Source organism: Aethalodelphis obliquidens, unplaced genomic scaffold, assembly GCF_003676395.1.
Source record: "Aethalodelphis obliquidens isolate GAN/ISIS:26980383/991018 unplaced genomic scaffold, ASM367639v1 scaffold7, whole genome shotgun sequence".
In the NCBI taxonomy this organism is placed as follows: Eukaryota; Metazoa; Chordata; class Mammalia; order Artiodactyla; family Delphinidae; genus Aethalodelphis; species Aethalodelphis obliquidens.
In genome coordinates, this window is record NW_020837951.1 from 55,225,933 (window position 1) to 55,247,384 (window position 21,452).

Here is a 21,452-nt window from a genome sequence, read left to right on the forward strand (position 1 = left end):
GGAACAGTCTGCAGGATTGATCACATGCTGGCCAACAAAGTGAGCCTTGATAAATTTAAGAAAGTTGAATCACATCAAGCATCTTTTCCGGCCACAACACCATGAGATTAGAAGTCAACTACAAGAAAAAAATTGTAAGAAAACACAAACACATGAAGGCTAAAAAATATGCTACTAAACAGTCAATGAATCACTAAAGAAAGAGGAAATTGAAAAGTACCTAGAGACAAATTAAAACAAAAGCACGATGATCCAAAACCTATGGGATGCAGCAAAAGCAGTTCTAAGATGAAGTTTATAGCAATACAGTCTCACCTTAGGAAACAAGAAAAATCTGAAATAAATGACCTAAACTTATACCTAAAGCAACTACAGAAAGAAGAACAAAAAAACCCAAGTTTAGTATAATGAAAGAAATCATAAGGATCAGAGCAGCAATGAATGAAATAGAGACTAAGAAAACAATAGAAAAGATCAATGAAACTAAAAGCTGATTCTTTGAAAAGATAAACAAAATTGATAAACCTTTAGCCAGACTCATAAACTAAAAGAGGGAGAGGGCTCAAAACAATAAAACTAGAAATGAAAAAGGAGAAGTTAGAGTAGACATCACAGAAACACAAGGGATCATAAGAGACTACTACAAGCAACTATATGCCAATAAAATGGACAACCTGGAAGAAATGGACAAATTCCTAGAAAAGCACAACCTTCCAAGACTGAACCGGGAAGAAATAGAAAATATAAACAGAGCAATCACAAGCACTGAAATTGAGACTGTGATTTAAAATCTTCCAACAAACAAAAGCCCAGGACCAGATGGCTTCACAGGCGAATTCTATCAAACATTTAGAGAAGAGCTAACACCTATCCTTCTCAAACTCTTCCAAAATATAGCAGAGGCAGGAACACTCCCAAACTCATTCGACGAGGCCACCATCACTCGGATACCAAGACCAGACAAAGATGTCACAAAGGAAGAAAACTACAGGCCAATATCACTGATGAACATAGATGCAAAAATCCTCAACAAAATCTGGCAAACAGAATCCAACAGCACATTAAAAGGATCATACACCATGATCAAGTGGGGTTTATCCCAGGAATGCAAGGATTCAATATACGCAAAAAAATTCAAACATATTAATGCATTGTAAGTGTATATTATATAGATATGTGGAAAAGAACCTTTGTCCTAAGAAATAACAGAGCCAAATAGGAATTTAAAAATTTAACTAAAAAGAACATTACAGTACATATTTGGGAAAGAAACTAGAAAAAGATTTCAAATGATACTTACCCCCTAATTAATGGCAGAAAAGTAGGAATTCCACTTTTGATTCTATGTATAAACTTTATATGTAGCATTAATATGTAGCATTAAAAAATCTTCACATGTGGACATAAAGTGGAAAAACACACCAAAAACTTAAGTGTTATAACATCTATATTGAGTTGAGATACGAAAGCACATAAATAGCAGAATTTCTACAATATTCATATAGTGACTCTATTACCAGTGGTTCTCAACCTTTAACCTACTTCAGAATGACCCAGAAGGCCTATAAAAATGCAGACCACTGAGCCCTATACCCAGAGTTTCTGATTCAGTAGGTCTGGGGGAGGACATTAGAACTATATTTCTAACAAGTTCCCAGGTGATGCTGACACTGCTAACCTGGTCAGCCCTCTATTCTGACCAAGGCAGAATAAAATTTCACATTATATCAGTACCTTCAAAGCAAAGACAGAGGATCCTGGAGAGAGATTACAACCTAAAGAAAGTCACTGAACTCTAAGTCCTCAATAGAAACTGAAAAAACTTCTGACTGACCAGTTACTATTATAAAACACAAAGAATTTTAAATGTACCTACTATTGCAGTATAAGAGCTCCTACTAGGAGTAGTAGTTGATTAGTTAGTTTTAAATTGGTAGGACAGATGTATTAGCATACTGGAGTGAGCGTAATAGTCATGGGCACCAGTCTGTATATCATACACATGGAATGCAGAACATTCCATAATCCATTTAAATGTAGCTTAAGAGAGTTTCAATCATACTGACAAAAATAAACCGGTTAATTCTTAGATGTCTACAATGATCATGCCATGTCCGGTAACATCTTCTTCAAATATAAAAATATATGAAAAATAGGGCACCAAAGAAAATACTAAGATTCCTATTACCACCATAAAATATTGTCAAGTGCTTGCAAGTACATTCAGATGTTGTTCACAGTAGAGAACTTACAAGGACAATCACCAAAATTAAAAGTAAAATATATTAAGCTATTTATTAAGTTAGTATAATTCCTATGATGGTTAGTACATCTCAGTCACAACTGCTGATGCTTCTTTAAGTTTTTATAATCAATATATGGAAGGCATGCAATAATAAGTTCTTTTTGTACATCCCTTCAGACAACATTTTTCTGAGTATCCTCTGCACTTTCTTTGGGGATGATTCCCCCAAAACAAATTGTTTAAGGTTTTAATTTTGTTTGTATTTTTCTTCTGAAATTCTACAATCTCATGAATATATGGACTGATATCTTGTGATGAGGAAAATATCTCTTATCTTGTCTTAAAAGGCAAGTTGGCCTTTTTGTACTGATGCTCAGACAGTGACTGCATCTTCAAATTGTTTAATGCTTCTTCCTGAGAGGCAAAAGTAGAGACTGTTGAGAGACAAGAAAAAATCCTACTTTATTAAAATCTTCGTTTAGCTGAAAATTTAATCATAATGCTGTAATACTAGAGTCAGCTAATTTTGAAAACACAAGTAATCACATTTTAACTAGTAAAATGGTTATTTGAAAGCAATGTATATTTTTAACTAAAATAGTTGTAGGTATTGTTTTCCTATAAAAAAGGCCTAGAAACATTTGCACATTTTTATGCAAAAAATATTGAGATATAACTCATATGCCATAAAATTGAGCATTTTAAAGTATACAATTAATATATTCACAAGGTTGTGCAAACATCACCACTACCTAATTCCAGAACATTTCTATCACCCACAAAAGAAACCCCCACCCATTAGCAGTCACTCCCATTTCCCTCTTCCTCCAGCCCCTGGCACCTACTAATCTACTTTCTATTCTATGGATCTGCCTAAATCATACCATATGTGGCCACCTGTGTCTGGTTTCTTTCACTGAGCATATTTTCAAGGTTCAACCATGTTGTAGCATCTCTAGCAATACTTTATTCTTTTTATGGCTGAATAATTTTCCACTGTATGGATATATCACATTTTGTTTATCTGTTTATCAGTTGATGAACATTTGGGTTGTTTCTACTTTTTGACTATTATGAATAGCACTGCTCTGAACACCCACATACAAGTTTTTGTGTGAACACATTTTCAGTTTTCTTGGATATATACCTAGGAGTAGAACTGCTGGATCATATGGTAAATTTGTTTAACTTTTTTAGGAACCGCCAAACTATTTTCCACAGTGGTTGTACCATTTTACAATCCCACCACTAGGCTTCCAACTGCTACACATCTTCACCAACATTTGATATTTTTCATATTTTGATGAGAGCCATCCTAATGGATGTGAAGTGGTATCCCATTGTGGTTTTAATTTGCAATGACCTTGCAACTAATGATGTTGAGCATTTTTCATGTGCTTACTATATATCCTCCTTGTAGAAATGTCTATTCAAATCCTTTGCCAATTTCTAATTATTTGTCTTTTAGGCACATTTTTAACTAAGTGGTTAGTAGAAGCCATTTTGGTTTTTGTTGAAATATAAAGAAATGGAAAAGTAGTGATACGCTCAATGAACTGATTATTTCTATTATACTGCTCTTACTCAATATTACTGATAATAAATTAAAATAACACCAGAAGGTAATTAGTTGGCGGCTTGTTGGATTTCCATCATTGCCCTTGCCCATCTACAGTCCCTTTTGGGAGATATATTTGCCTCTAGCCATTGCTGTAGAGTCACCCTTAGGCAGTCATAGGGTGATTCCACCTTATATCCACAGATGAATAGTCAGGAGGTTGGCACCTGACCCCAAACAAACCAATCTACTACAGTGGCCAGCAATCCATGCCATGTGAAAAATAAGTTGGCTCAATCAGATTTCCTCTCTTTAAAATTAGAACTAAGAAGTAATGAGAACAAGATGAGTTAGAACCAAAACTGAGAGGATACTATGAAGCTTATCATGACAAGCTAAAGTTATAAAGGAACATAGATATTAGAGGAGAAAAGATTCAGAGAGAGAAAGAGAGAAGGTGATTTTTAGCACTGACTTGATTCCTTAGGCTTTCCAGGGCCTTTCCAGATCCATTTACAGATCTTGTTTTTATAATAACTATCCTCCGCTTTTTTCTTGAGGGTATTTAGGAGAAACTCTGTCTCTTGCAGTGACAGTCCTATTAGAATACTCTGTAATAACTTTGTATTTAATAAATGCCTAAGACAAAATGTGGAATAGTAAAACTTTAGGACAGATATTAATCTATTCTAAAGTAGCAAATAATGTCATCTAAGACAGATAAATATGTGATCAATTAAAGTGTGTCACAATGAACAGAGTACACTGAAGGGAAAAGTGAATTAGGTTGTCTACGCAGGTTGAAGAAAGACCTTCCTGGATGAGATGTGCCATGTTCTGCCACTTAAAGGGAAAAAAAAGGCAGACAATAAGAAGGAAACTTGTTCATGAATGAAGGCAACTAGGGACTAGTTAATGAAAAGTACATGTCAAATTGGAGAGGGAACTTAAAAGGGAAACAAGCTGTACTCATCAGGAAACAAGAAAGGTTAAAAATGAGTATTCAAATCAATGAATTTGAAAAAGAGCAACAGAGATAACCCAAATAAGTAATAAGGAAAGAAATCAATGAATTATAGAAACAAAACAATATAAAGATTTAGAAAACCAAAAGTTGGCTCTTTTAAAGGATTAATAAAATATAACTTTAGCCAGACTAATCAAGAAAAAAAGATGAATGTGAACAAAATACACTAGGAAAAAAAGGACTACAATACAGATACAACAGTGGTTCATACAAATCAACATCAAAAAAACGAAACAACCCAATCAAAAAATGTACAGAAGAACTGAACAGACATTTTTCCAGAGAGGAAATGCAGATGGCCAACAGGCACATGAAAAGATGCTCAACATCGCTAATCATCAAGGAAATGAGTCAAATCAAAACCACAGTGAAATATCACCTCATACCTACCAGAATGGCTATCATCAAAACTAACACAACCAATGTTGGCAAGGATGAGGGGAAAAGGGAACCCTCGTACTGTTGGTGAGAATGTAAACTGGTGCAGCCACTCTAGAAAACAGTCTGGAGGTTTCTCAAAAAACTAAAACTAGAACTACCATATGACCCAGCAATTTCACTTCTACGTATATATCCAAAAGAAACAATACACTAATTCGAAAAGATACAGGCACCCCAATGTTCATAGCAGCATATTTACAATTGCCAAGATATGGAAGCAACCTAAGTGTCCATCAACATATGAATGGATAGAAAAAGTTGTGAGAGATATATATATATGTATGTATGTATATATAATGGAATATTACTCAGCCATAAAAAAGAATGAGATTTTGCCTTCTGCAGCAACATGGATAGACTTGGAGGGTATTATGCTAAGTGAAGTAAGTCAGACAGAGAAAGACAAATACTGTATGATATCACTATATGTGGAATCTAAAAAATACAACAAATAGTGAATATAACAAAAAAGAAGCAGTCTCACAGATACAGAGAAGAAGTGAGTGGTTACCAGGGAGGAGAGGGAAGGGAGGAGAGGTAAGACAGGGGTGGGGGATTATGAGGTAAAACAATTATGTATAAAATAAGCTACAAGGATATATTGTACAATACCAGTAATATAGCCAATATTTTATAATAGCCAATATTTTATAATAACTATAAATGGAGTATAAAAATTGTACACCTGTAACATATAATATTGTACACCAACTATACTTCAATTAAAAACATTTTTTTAAACCATAAGCCCATTTCACTTACAAATGTTTGTTTGAAAGTCCCAAATAAGGTATTAGTTAACTGAATCCATGAACGTATTTTACAAATATATTAAGAAAGTGTTTATCCCAGAAATGCAAGATCACAAAATCTATCAATGCAATTTACTATATTAATAGACTCCCATGCTCACTCTCAGCTGGTTTTGCTTTCTACTTTATAAGAAAATTGAAGGAATCAGAAGAGAACTTGTATTTGCTCCCTTCACTGTCTTTTTACTCATCTCTTAACATCTGTACCCATAATTCTGCCTTCCTAAGTATTTCCATAGATGAATTATCCACTCTAAAACCAATTCCTCCACTTATGGACTAGATCTATTTCCTCCTGCCCACTCTGGGATATCACTCCAGCAGTGCTTCTCTTTATCTTTCTTTCATCATTATTTTTTCACTTCTAGCGAACCACTCCTATCAGCAAATGTGCTATTTCTCCCACTTAAAAAAACAAAAAAAAACAAGAAACACTTCTCTTGGCCCTGCTTACCATCCAATTTCTTTTCTCTCCTCTGTAGCAAAACTCCTTCTGTATTTATTAATTCACTTCTCTTCTCTTACTCGGTCTGAAACGCATTCTATACAGGCTTTTACTCCATCACTCCACCAAAACTTCTCTTAGCAAGCTCACAAACAACCTCTATATTGCTAAATTCAACAGCCAACTCTCATCTTATTTAACTAATAAAAACCACTCCTTCTTGATATGCTTTCTTCACTTGGTTTCCAGGATACCACATTCTCTCTCCTTCCCACCTAACTATTTGCCCCTTTCTACCTCCTTTACAAGTACTTCCTCTTCAGTTTTTTTTAATGTTGATGTCTCCCAGAGCTCAGTCCTTGGTACTCTTTTCAATCTATACTTACTCTCTTCATGATCTCATCCAGTCTTATGGCTGAAAAAATTATCTATATACCTGTGGCTCCTTAATTTCTTTCTTCAAGCAAATTTTTTCTTCCAAACTCCAGATTCATATATCCTACTTGCTACTCAACATCTCCACTCTGATGTCTCAAACTCAACATGTTTAAAACTCCACCTGAACTTTTCAAACTCAAAATGTCCAAAGATGAACTACTAATACTGTTTTCCAAACCTGTTCCACTTGAGGCCTTTCCTATTTCAGTTGATAGTAACCCTATCCTTCCAGGTGTTCAAAGCAAAAACTCTGAAATCACATATTTTTTTTAACATATTGGAGTAATTCCTGATTTTTCTTTTTTCTCATATCTCACATCATATCTGCCCAAATATATCTAGATTATAACAGTTATCACTGCTTCCACTCACTGCTACCATCCTTATCCAGATGCTATCCTCTCTAATACCTTCCTAACAGGTCTCTCTGTTTCTACTCTTGCTTCCCTACAGTGTATCCTCAACACAGTGGTCAAAGTGATCCCTTTAAAATGTCAATTATGTCACTCCTCTGCTCAAAAACCTGTAATGACTCCTTGCAAATGCTATAAGAATAAAAAAAGAAGAGTGGTATAAAGTTTAGAAAGTAAGTGACAAAAAACTATTAAGATAGTTCCACATAATTACTGGATTAAAATCAACCTGTAGGGCTCCCCTGGTGGCGCAGTGGTTGAGAGTCCGCCTGCCGATGCAGGGGACACGGGTTCGTGCCCCGGTCCGGGAAGATCCCACATGCCGTGGAGCGGCTGGGCCCGTGAGCCATGGCCGCTGAGCCTGCATGTCCGGAGCCTGTGCTCTGCAATGGGAGAGGCCACAACAGGGAGAGGCCCGCATACCGCAAAAAAAAAAAAAAAAAATCAACCTGTAAAACTCAACTGCATTTCTCTAACCAATGATCACTAACTAGAAATATAATTAACAAGTATTTACAATAGCAACAAAATTAAAGTATTAAGCATTAACTTAACCAACAATACAGAAAGTCTCTATAGAGAAAACTTTAAAATTCTAATAACAGAATACAAAGATATTCCATGTTTTTGGCTGAGATGACTTTTTGTTAAAAAGATGTCAATTCTCTTCAAATGATTCTCTGTAATTCCATGCATCCCATTTAAATTCCAGATGGGTTTTTATAAAATAAATTCAATAAGCTTACTCTTAAATGTATATATAAGGATAAAGGCAGAGGATTAGTTCAGTCAACCTTAAGGGAAAAAAATAATTGGAGACTTGCTCTCCAAGATAAATGACACCCTACAGAGTCATAGTACTAAAACAGTGTAGTAATAATACAAAGTCAAACAAAAAGACCAATTAAATAAGAATCTCAGACAAACTTAATAAACAATAAAAGTGGCTCTACAATCAATGGGAAACAACCGATTGTTCAGTAGATGGTATTCAGAAAATTATTTCTTCATGTAGAGAAAAGTAAGACACTGAGAAAACTAAGATAGTATCCCTAGCAGAACAGAACCAAAAATGGGCCCCAGAATTAAGGACCTAATGAGAACAGTAAAACTATAAAATTAACAGAACAGAAAAGGAACCTCTAAAACTTTTGAAAGTTTTGTTCATACTTTTGAAAGTATGAACAATAAGGCAAAACACTTATCGTCTAATTGTATAAAAATTAAGACTTTCTGTCAAACACCAGTAGACAGATGACAGAATAGGAGAACATATTTGTAATATCTAAAACCTACAGCTGATTACTATTGTATCTAGATTTTGAATAACTCTTACAAATCAACTGGAAGATGACAATTCCAACAAAAAGTGAGCAAAATGTATAAACAGGAAATTTTCAGAAAAAAGGAACCCAAGAGGCTAATATGTATATGAAGAGGTGCTCAAATTCAGAGCAAATTAAGACAAAAATGAGACACTATTTCACGCCTGTGGCACTGGCAAAAGTTAAAAATTGTATAATGTTAATTCTTGACAGGGATACAAGAACACAGGAATCCTCATATACTAGTGGTGCAACTATAAATTGGTGTAGCCATTCTGCAAAGCAATCTGAATGCACCTCAAGTAAATTAAGCATAATATATTTTATGATACATCAATTCTACCCCTAGGTATATATCCCAGAGAAATGTCCACACAGATCCATAAGGGGGCATATACAATGATGCTCACTGCAGTGTTATTTATAGTGGCAGGGAGTTGAAGGCTATATAGGTTAGATGTTCATCACTAGGAGAAAGAATAAGTAAAATGTGAGGAATGCGTATGAATATTATGCAGCAGTTTGAAGCAATGACTAAAAGTTCACATAGCAATAATAAGATATAGATCTCAAATACCATTTAGATATATTTTTAAAATACATGCACAGGAAATAATGCACAATTTGCAATAAAACGTATAAAAACAAAAATACATAATAAAACATTGGAATGGATGCCTATGGGAGGAGGAGAATGGGCATGAAGAAAGGAGATATGTGGAGACTAATTATCTTCTAACATACCATATAATTTATTTATGTTTATTGTCTATCTTCACTATTCTGTAAGCTTCATGAAGGCAAGAACCTTCACTGCCTCCTGAGTGAAACTGTTCACTCTTATATCCCAAGCAGCATGAATACTAACTAATATACAACAGGCACACAAATTTTGTTGAATTAATATATAAATAGAGAGGTTCTGCATAGCCAGTTGTGATAATGATATCTAAAGAAACAAGAAAATAAACAAAAAAACAAGAACAAGTGAATGAAGACCAAGAATGGGGGAATACAGCCTGTCTAACTGGAATAGTGGTTATGGATTATGAAAAACTGGTGATGAAACTTTGATGATTTCACCTGGTACTAAGAGTTAGGCAGCACCATACTCAGCCAGAATTTAGAAATATGACGTTAGCTTCATGGTGCCACACTATGAGGTAAGCATGAGACATGGCCCATACATTCAGGATCCACTAACAAGAAGTACACATCTCAAATTCAAGTTATGCATGAGTAGTCCTGAAAAAAAGCATTTTTGAATATGAGTGTATCAAACTATCTTTTCCTGTGTCAGACTCAAATAGATCATCAGAAGATTAAAATTGTTGATAACTGACTTGATCTAATATAGAAATATATTCTGCTGATATAAGCTAAATAAAAATCAATCAACTTTACAGCAACATTCACATGTAAAAGAAATTGCATACTTATATATTCTACGTTGGAATTCTATATTGGAAACACATACCTCTCTACAATTTCTAAATTATTGACTAGAAATTAATAGGACTACATGTCGTCTTTCCTTATAGATTAAGAATTCTTTAAATTTTAATACACATTCATATTGATAACCTAAATCCATTTTTCGTTCTTCCATATATTTTAAAACAACCATGGTTTTATTGCCACATGATATTTCCACTTCAGCAAACGGCCCTTTATATAGCTCCCATAGTAACATGTTTAATGGGTATGAGAACTCTGAAATATTATCAGATGTATTTTCATTTCCTACGAATCCTGTTTCATTGCAGATCCCTCCTCATTGAATTAGTGACATGTTCTCCTTCAGGGGATTGTGAATAATACCTGAGACAAAGGAGTGATTAATCAGCTCTGAGTTTTAAAGTTGACTTTTTATTAATGAGAAAAGTGTTTCCTCCAGAGTAGGCTTTGTCGAGAAAAAGGATTCTAAACTCTTTTTCAATAATAAACTCAAGCTTGGATGACTGAAGGTAAAATTTTGACTAGGTTATAGGTAATGAGAGCACAGTATTTGATGTGAGAGAAATGCCCACTGAACATGAAGTAGAAAGGGTAGGTCCACCTTGCATTTCTGGGAGAAAAGAGTAATGAAGAAATAGAGAAGTGAACTATTCCCTTGTTACTCAAAGAGCAGTGTCCAACTAACAGAATAAGCATCACCTGGGAGCTTATAAAACTGTAGACTCTCAGGCCCCACCCCAGACCTACTGAATCAGAATCTGTATATTAACAGTATTCCCCAGGTGATTCATATACACATTAAAGTGTGAATATCAACTGAACTAAGGTACAATTTAGAGACTGGTGAGAAACAATTCCTTCTTTATAAGAGCAGGATAAAGTGAGTTTATATGTAGGCGGTTTTGATGGTGGAAAATGATTAAGATTCAGTCTGATGCTTTCTGTTGTTTCTGTCTTTAAAAGTTTTCATTCCCCTTATATGCAGATGGCATGATACTCTATATAGAAAACCCTAAAGACTCCACACAAAAACTACTAGAACTGCTAAACAAATTTAGCAAGGTAGTAGGATACAAGATTAACATACAGAAATCTGTTGCATTTCTTTCCACTAACAATGAGATATGAGAAACAGATAGTAAAAAAAAAAAAAAAAAAATCCCTTTTAAAATCACATCAAAAAAAAAAAAAACAAAAAAAACCTAGGAATAAACCTGACCAAGGAGTGAAAGACTTATACCCTGAGAACTATAAAACATTGATAAATGAAACTGAAGATGATTCAAAGAAACGGAAAGATATCCCATGCTCTTGGATTGGAAGAAATCTACAGATTTAATGCGATCCCTGTCAAATGACCCACAACATTTTTCACAGAACTAGAACAAATAATCCTAAAATTAATATGGACCCACAAAAGACCCAGAATTGCCAAAGCAATCCTAAGGAAAAAGAACAAAGCTGGAGACACAACCCTCTCAGACTTTAGACAATACTACAAAGCTACAGTCATCAAAACAGTGTGATATTGGCACAAAAACAGACATAAGGATCAACTGAACAGAATAGAAAGCCCAGAAATAAACCCACACACTTATGGTCAATTAGTCTTCAACAAAGGAGACAAGAATATACAATGGAGAAAAGACAGTCTCTTCAGCAAGTGGTGCTGGGAAAGCTGGACAGCCCCACGTAAATCAATGAGGGTAGAACACTCCCTCACACCATACACAAAAATAAACTCAAAATGGCTTAAAGTCTTAAATATAAGACATGACACCATATAATTCCTAGTAGAGAACATAGGCAAAACATTCTCTGACATAAATCATACCAATGTTTTCTTAGGTCAGTCTCCCAAGGCAATAGAAATAAAAGCAAAAATGAGCAAAGGGGACCTAATCAAACTTATAAGCTTTTGCACAGCAAAGGAAACCATAAACGGAATGAAAAGACAACCTACAGAATGGGAGAAAATATTTGCAAATGATGTGACCAACAAGGGCTTAATTTCCAAAATATACAAACAGCTCATATAGCTCAATATAAAACAAAACAAAACAAAACAAACAACCCAGTCAAAACTGGGCAGAAGAACTAAATAGACACTTCTCCAAAGAAGACTACAGATGGTCAATGGGCACATGAAGGTGCTCAACATCGCTAGTTATTAGAGAAATGCAAATCAAAACTACAATGATGTATTACTTCACACTGGTCAGAATGGCCATCATCAAAAAGTCTACAAATAATAAATGCTGGAGAGGGTGTGGAGAAAAGGGAACCCTCCTACACTGTTGGTGGGAATATAAACTGGTACAGCCACTATGAAGAACAGTATGGAGGTTCCTTTAAAAATTATTGGGTTGGCCAAAATGTTCATTTGTTTTTGTTTTTGTTTTCCGTAAGATGGCTCTGGTAGCGTTTAGGTGTCCTTAACTTCATTCGAAACAATTTTGTTAGTTTGTATTGTGACAGCTGTCATATCAGCATATTAAAAAAAAAAAACCACTTATTAGGGACTTCCCTGGCGGTCCGGTGGTTAAGACTTCACCTTCCAATGCAGGGGTTTGGGTTCAATCCCTGGTCAGGGAGTTAAGATCCCACATGCCTCTCGGCCAAAAAACGAAAATGTAAAACAGAAGCAATATTGTAACAAATTCAATAAAGACTTTAAAAATGGTCCCCACCAAAAAAAATCTAAAAAGAAAAAAACCTTATCAAAATTGGTGAATTTTTGTGTAGCCATTTTAATACTGAAGATGGAAGAAAAATAGCAACATTTTCGGTATATTATGCTTCGTTAATATTCCAAGAAAGGTAAAAATGAAACTGAAACGCAAAAAATTTGTGCAGTGTATGGAGAAGGTGCTGTGACTGATCGAATGTGTCAAAAGTGATTTGCGAAGTTTTGTGCTGGAGGTTGCTCACTGGACGATGCTCCATAGTCGGGCAGACCAGTTGAAGTTGATAGCGATCAAATCGAGACATTAATTGAGAACAATCAACGTTATACCATGCAGGAGACAGCCAACATACTCAAAATATCCAAATCAAGCAATGAAAATCATTTGCTTGGTTATATTAATCACTTCGATGTTTGGGTTCCACATAAGTTAAGCAAAAAACCTTCTTGACCATATTTCCACATGTGATTCTCTACTGAAATGTAATGAAAACATTCCGTTTTTAAAACAAATTGTGACAGGCGATGAAAAGTGGACACTGTACAATAAAGTGGAATGGAAGAGATCATGGGGCAAGCGAAATGAACCACCACCAACCACACCAAAGGCCGGTCTTCAGCCAAAGAAGGGGATGTTGTGTATATGGTGGGACTGGAAGGGAATCCTCTACTATGAGCTCCTTCCTGAAAACCAAACGATTAATTCCAACAAGCACTGCTCCCAGTTAGACCAACTGAAAGCAGCACTCAGTGAAAAGCGTCTGGAATTAGTCAACAGAATACACATAATCTTCCATCAGGATAACACAAGACCACATGTTCCTTTGATGGCCAGGCAAAAACTGTTACAGCTTGGCTGGGACGTTCTGATTCATCTGCCGTATTAACCAGACACTGCACCTTCAGATTTCCACTTATTTTGGTCTTTACAAAATTCTCTTAATGGAAAAAATTTCAATTCCCTGGAAGATTGTAAAAGGCACCTGGAACAGTTCTTTGCTCAAAAAGATATAAAGTTTTGGGAAGATGGAATTATGAAGTTGCCTGGAAAATGGCAGAGGGTAGTGGAACAAAATGGTGAATACATTGTTCAACAGTTATGGGTGAAAATGAAAAATGTGTCTTTTATTTTTACTTAAAAACCAAAGGAACACACACAATGGAATATTACTCATCCATAAAAAAGAATGAAATAATGCCATTTGTAGCAACATGGTGCAACCTAGAGATTATCATATTAAATGAAGTAAGTCAGACAGAGAAAGACAAATATCATGATTATCACTTATATGTGGAATCTAAAAAAATGATACAAATGAACTTATTTACAAAACAGAAATAGACATAGGAAACAAACTTATGGTTACTAAAGGGGAAAGGGGGGAGGGACAAATTAGAAGTATGGGACTAACAGATACACACTACTATATATACAATAAATTAAAAAAGGACTTTCTGTGTAGCACAGGGAACTATATTCAATATCTTGTAATAACCTATAATGGAAAAAATCTGAAAAAGAATATATACAAATATACATATATAACTAATCTAATAACTAAACTAATATTATATATAAATACAACTGAGTCAATTTGCTGTACACCCGAAACTAACACAACATTGTAAATCAAATACACATCAATAAAAACAATTTTATTCTCTTAGCAACAATAATCTTATAAGATTTATTCATTCATTCATTAAAGAAGAATAAGTGCTTATCAGAATATAGCCAATACTTTATAACTTTAAATGGAATATAATCTATAGAAATTTTGAATCACCATGTTATACACCTGAGACTAATATTGTAAACCAACTATACCTCAAAACAAAAAAAAGAATAAGTGTTTATAATGTGCTAGGCAATGTTTTAGCTTGTTTCAGTCATCTACATTAGGGTCTCTCTTTTGGCACGATAGTCTAACTCCTTTCCTTAATTTCAGAAATCTTGACTTTTGCAAAATTTGTCCAAATAGAATCAACTGGATTACTATAAAAGGCAATAACTTCAATGACACTACACTCTATAGACCACAGTCTACAAATAAAGTGCATTTTCTTTTAAAATGGCAAACATATTGGGACTAAAATGTGTTACTCACAAAATGTAAAAACAGAAGAATGGATCTGAAACAAAAATATTCTTCCTAAAGACTGCTTAAAAGCATTAAGTATAAATTCAATACATATTAAGCACATACCCTGTGCTCAGCCCTCTGCTAGACATTTCAGATAAAAACATACATGAGCAACCCCTATAACATGGTATGGCATACAGGGCTGGCATTAAGAGATTGAGACTTGCCAGTAGCACAAGCCTAGTGCTTAGAAAGACCCTGCATTTTGTTTAATGCTCTGTTGTCCCAGTCTTGAAATTCTCAATAATTTTATCTTTTGACTTGTATGTGAAGTCTGATGGGACAGAGGACCATGTGTTTGAGCAGAGGAGATACGCACAAGAAAGGTAAAAAGCTTTATATTTTAGTACCTTTAACAGTTTTTCCTGCTTTTTGAACAAGGGGCCCTGCATTTTTATTTGCACTAGGCCGGGCCAATTATGTAGCAGGTCCTCATTACAGTTAAATATTACAGTTAAATATAAATAGTTAAATAGAATTATGTGTTAGATATTGCGGTAGAATGGAGAATGGAGTGAGTAGCTATGAAATGGTCAGTGATGAGTTCACAGGGAAAATGATACCTAAATCAGGCTTTGAAGGGCAAAATAGTTTGCCAGGTGACAAGGGCACTGCAGAAAGGGAAAGCGAGGGAAACAGCATTATTCTTATACAAATGTGTAGCCTTACATGTGTACGCTTCTTTCCTCCAAGTTACAACAAACAAAAACAAAGACTTCATGGCTTTTGTATATGTATTAGGCACAAATTCCATTTCCTGCAGAAGTTCCATGCCTGGCAGGGCAAATTCGGGAATAAGAAGTGTACAAAGATGAAAAAACATGCCTCTGGTTTAGATTTTTACCTGGGTTTGTCGCTCTCCTCCAGACCGGGAAAGTGGTTTGCGAGCTTTCTAACCGGTCAGGGATAAAGGTTTCGACCTTCTCCGAGGCCTGGGAAAGCAGCTGTGTGAAAGGCTTTTCCTCCTCACTGTGGCTCCAGTTAACAGTGCCACAGAGTTTTACTATTTCTTGCAGCAGATGCCTGCCGCACAATCTCCTGGCTCGACTAATGTTGTTCAGCTCACGGGAGACCCGAACTAGCAGGAGCACGACACACAAGCAGAAGAGCCACGGCATCCCTGGACCCCCAACACAGACAGATCCGCCGAGGGCCCTAACTGCCGGCTGTCCCACGACTGCGCGTGCGCACCTGGCGACCTTCTGATTTTCGCGTGCAGACCTCGCGAGAACTTCAAGACGAGGTGAGCGGCGCCGGCGCCTAAACTTCCCGTGTTACGCGGGGCTCTCAGGCCGTCCCAGGTGGCTGCCTGTTAATTTTTAAAATGATTGATTAGTTTTTCTTGCCATCCTCACTAGGGAGACTCATCAAATGAAATATGGGGCCGTAGTTAACGCATCCCTCTAGTGGAATGCGTTTCCCGCCTCTTTTGCCTGTTGGGACATCGCTTCCTTCGAGAAACCTCTCATTTTCTTCATGGCGTTTATCTCGGTAGGTTTCCTCACATTTATTTTTGCGCCTGTTTGATAATTTCTTCCCCTAATCCCCGGGTTTCACGAAGGCAATGCCGGCGTCTGTTCTTGCTTCCCATTGTACCTCAGGGCCTGACGCATAGTTGGCAATCAAATATGTGGAAACATGTGTGCACGTTTTAAAGTCAGATGCAAAGCTTTCTGAGGAAATTCCTACCAGTTCTGCAGGGAGAAATGGGCCTTAGCCTCAATCTCCAGAACAAAGAGAGGATTTGGGATAATCTAGTATTTTTGTTTATAGATTATAGAGGATTGCCCATTGCCAAATTATTAGTGCCAAGTTTAGTACTAGCCGGTTATTTTATCAGCAAAAGTGAGTTTATTCAGGAATAGCCAGAGGAATGCAATTCAGGACATATGAACCTTGACTGGCCGTAAGCAAATCCAGAGAACGAGGAAGAGAATTTGCTTTTATAGAGAAAAGGGGTGGAAGGTGGGAGGGAGTGTGATAACCAAAGAGTCCACTGAGGAAGCTGGGAGTCCAAAGTATGGGGTTTTCTCCTTGGCTGGACTGCTTAGTTTCCGATTGGCAGGGATATGTGGGCCGGAGAGAAGCTTTTTTTCTTCCTGCTGTATTATAAGTAGAGGTGCCGTCCTCTTGGTTATGTAGGCAACTGTCTCTTCCTGTGTGGAGCAATTGATGATGCATGGCAGGGCCTGAGAGTGCCCCCTTCAGGTCTATCTTGGCTACAATATTAGTTGATGGTGTGACAGGGCCTTGTAGAGGATTTGTCTTGTAAGAATATCAGCATTTCGCTAAACTAAGAGGGAAGGGGCAGGGAAGTGCAGCATAATCGGTATAGGTTGCCTTGTTATTTTCAATGAAATTTTATTTTATTAGAGTGTGTCGGCGCTGAAGGGTGTGCTAGTAGCCACAAGGGGGCAGTCAGGGGCCGTCTCAGGAGTAGTCAACTTCAGGATGCCAAAGCTTCAGAGGCTCCAGCAATTGTCAACGCTATCCTCACCTCTTTGCTCTAAAATGTTATTTTTTTCCCCTTCTCCTTTCTGCCTTCTGCCTCTATGCCTTTTTCTCCATTTTCTGTTCGCCCAGCTTTGCCCTGCTTCCCAGGGGCATCCGTGAGTGCTGTTACATTAACTGGCAGTCGGATTTTTTTAAAGATTGATGTAATTTGATTAGCACAATTTCATCACCTACTTTGAGAAACAGTTCATGTCCAAACTATAGTGGCCATGAGTCCTAGGCAGAACTTTATCTGGGAAACCCTGTGAGAAAGGAAAATTATCATTATACTGAGAGGAAGATTTTTTTTAAAGCAAAAAAAAACCCAAAACCAAACAAAAAAACACCTCTCAAGCAATGTATGTCAGAACCAAGCAAATTTATACTCCCATTCTCTTTGTACTCTCTATATTCTCACCCTCCTTTGTACTTCTTCATACCATTCATTAAAGACTGACATACTATATATTTTACTTCTCCATATTTTCTGTCTCCTCCTACCGATTGTAAGCTCCATGCAGACAGGGATTTTTGTTTATTTTGTTTACTTTGGTATCATCTTTGCCTTTAAAGACAAAGACATTGTTAACAGTGTCATAGTAAGTTCTCAGTAATAATTTAATGTAAATAATTATAGTGATTAATATGAACAAATAATAAGTAAAATGTTAATATCAATAATCATATAATATTTGGTAAATGAATAAACTCCCTGAGAATTGACTACTTGTTCCTTTATACCCTATTTCATACTTATGTCATAATTATTCTTTATTGCACTATGGTGAATTTTTTAAAAAATCACGTAATTATCTCTTCTCTACTAGTTATAAGCTCATTAAGGGCTGGAACTATTTTTGTTTCATATTTATTGATAATATCCAGTGTCTGGGACAATACCTGCTAAGTAGACCCTTAATAAACATTTATTGAATGAATGAACACATTCTTAACTACTGCTACTACTTGTTATCAAGAGTCAATTAATTTATTGAAATGAACAAATTATTAGTGAAATGGCTTATTTTGAATGAATAAGTTACTATTATTACTGAATGAATTCCTGACTTATTTGTTAGTATCCTATCCTAGCTACCTTATTCCAGAACATTGTCATAAAATTGGAGCTGCCCAATAAACCATATTTGAGTATTTATAAATGAAAATTCCATTTATGCAAGAAAAATATGGAATTGTTAGTAATTATACTGGAATATTTGTTTTTCAAGTTATTTTAGCATTTTATATTGATATGGGAACTAGGATTCCCGTGATTGAGTCCTTAAAATTTTTAGCTTAACGATATTAATTGTGGGTACAATTAATTATAGTAACTATAATTAATGCTTGATTATAAAACAGCTAATAGGTAATATCTTTTTTATTTACTTTTCTGCTTTCTGTTCAATTTGTTGTCTGTCTTCCCCACTATAATGTTGGTCTTGTTAACACTTTATTCTTGGTGTTTACACCAAGTCTGTACATACAGATAGTACAGAAATAGTAATAATAGTACTATTGCTTTTGAAAGAGCGATAATAATAACACATCATTTGTTGTGTGATTACTGTATGTCAAGCATTACTCTAAGTGCTTGTACACAGTTTACCCTATTTAATCCTGTAGTAATCATATCAAATAGTATTGAAATTATTTCTAGTTTATAGATGAGGGAGCTCATCTTAGATAGATTAAGAAGCTTGCCTGAAATTAGAGGGCAAGTAAGGGGCAGAAGGCTGATTAAAAATAGTCAGTCTGGGGCTTCCCTGGTGGCGCAGTGGTTGAGAGTCTGCCTGCCGATGCAGGGGACACGGGTTCGTGCCCTGGTCTGGGAAGATCCCATCCGCGGCTGGGCCCGTGAGCCATGGCCGCTGAGCCTGTACGTGCGGAGCACAGATAGTCAGTCTGTCTCTGGAGACCAAACTCTTAACCTACTTTATATAACCATAATTTGTCAAAAAAATTACAAAAACAAAGAATCTGGTTTGGTGATGGCAGTACATGGCATCATAATATCAGAGCAAATCTTTTTAGACCAAAACCTTAAATTAGAGGAAATAATAATTTGGACAAAAAAAAAAAAAAAGCATACACACACACACTAAAGTAATTGCCTCAGAATGAGTTTAAAAGTTCACTCCATTGGTAATAAAGACACTTAGAGGCTGGTCACAGGCACAAGAGTAGGTAGCTGTACAAACTTTTACAGAAATCTTATACCCCAGTTTACTTATGTGTGTCATGAATATAAGAACATGTGGTATATGTTGAAGGTAGATCATAATAGTACCTTCTGACAGTGCTGTTAAAGGATTATATGAGATAATATATTAAATAACACATGAGATAATAAATGAGAAAATACAATGCCTGACACATAATAATAAGTATTAGCTGTTATAATTATTGCCATCTCTATTTTGTTGGAATGTGAGAATCAAGTGAGATAATAGGTTCAATGTTCTTTAAAATAAATGTTGTATTCTTTTGTATATCAGGTACCAGACTGTTAATTTGGCAAGAGCTTGAGAAATGCATTTAAAATCATTTTTCATCTTTTTATTTCTAGTACATAAAGGATAGTATGCAGTCAATATAGGCATGGTCCAGTCCTACAAGAAGAGGTTTTCCATTAAGTCAGTTGGGGAAAAAAGTCTTTTGTGTTTAGGAGTTATAAATGAAATAAGTGAAATATCTTTAAGCACCAGAAGCTTAGACTTCTTATTCTAATTATGTTGAAAACATATTGGAGTAAAAACATCATTGGTTAAATGTTGAAATGAATTGTGGAAAATTTAAGTAAAATAATTTATAGAAGGGGGAGACTGGTATGAGCTGCAGTGGTCTTGGAAGACTTCATCTAGGAGATAGAACTTAACCAGGCTTTGATGGCAAGGTACGTAGTACAAAAGTGGGGCTGAAATTTCAGGAAGAAGAGAGGATGGCAGGTGCAAACGCATGGAAACAAGTGAGCAAGGCATATTCTAGGGAAAAGAACCTATAATAGTGATGTTAGGGATTAGTAGAAGATGGAATATTGCTAGCAGACAAAGGGGACTTTAAAATTCAGACTAAGGAGTATGGATTTTATTGTTTTTATCCTATGGAGAGTAGAAGGTTATAAAATAGTTTGTGGATAATGTATGGACAAGATGGAAATTGAAGCTTAAGTCAAGTTAGTAACTTGACTCTAGTGTATACAGAAGTGGAAGGAGAAGAATTGAAAATGGAGAAACCAACTAGAAGTCCACATTTTTGATCCGTGAATTGTCAGGAGCCAGCAGTAGTATGGAAAGAGTGGGAATAAACAAAAAGGACCCATAAAAGTGATTTTTAAATGAACCGTCATTGGATTTGGTGACTCATTATGTGTAAGCTGTATGTGGGAGAGAGAAAAAAATTTAAGAAGACCACGGCTTTTTTAAAATTGAAATACAGTTGACTTACAATGTTGTGTTAATTTCTGCTGTACAGCAAAGTGACTCAGTTATACATATATATAAAAATATATATACATTCTTTCTTATATTCTTTTCCATTATGGTTTATCTCAGGATATCAAATATAATTCCCTGTGATATACAGTAGGACCTTGTTGTTTATCCATTCTATACATAATAGTTTGCATCTCCTAACCCCAAATTCCCAGTCCATCCCCTCCCCACCTCTCTTCCCCTTTGGCAACCACGAGTCTGTTCTCTATGTCTGTGAGTCTGTCTCTGTTTCATAGATAGGTTCATTTGTGTCGTATTTTAGATTCCACATATGAGTGATATTATATGGCATTTGTCTTTCTCTTTCTGACTTACTTCACTTAGTACAATAATCTCTAGTTGCATCCATGTTGCTGCAAATGGCATTATTTAGTTCTTTTTTATGGCTGAGTAGTATTCCATTGTATATATGTACGACATCTTCTTTATCCATTCATGGATGGACATTTAGGTTGTTTCCAGGTCTTGGCTAT

General features: G+C 35.7%; 1 protein-coding gene across 1 annotated transcript; it reads right to left on the reverse strand.

Moving 5' to 3' along the window:
• Positions 1-1,082: 1,082 nt before the first annotated feature.
• On the reverse strand, positions 1,083-16,110 carry INSL6 (insulin like 6). Its single transcript, XM_027105815.1, is given in 3 exon segments — positions 1,083-2,404; positions 2,406-2,679; positions 15,837-16,110. Coding segments are annotated over 3 exon segments (615 nt in total). The 3' UTR covers positions 1,083-2,337.
• Between the last annotated feature and the right edge of the window lie 5,342 nt (positions 16,111-21,452).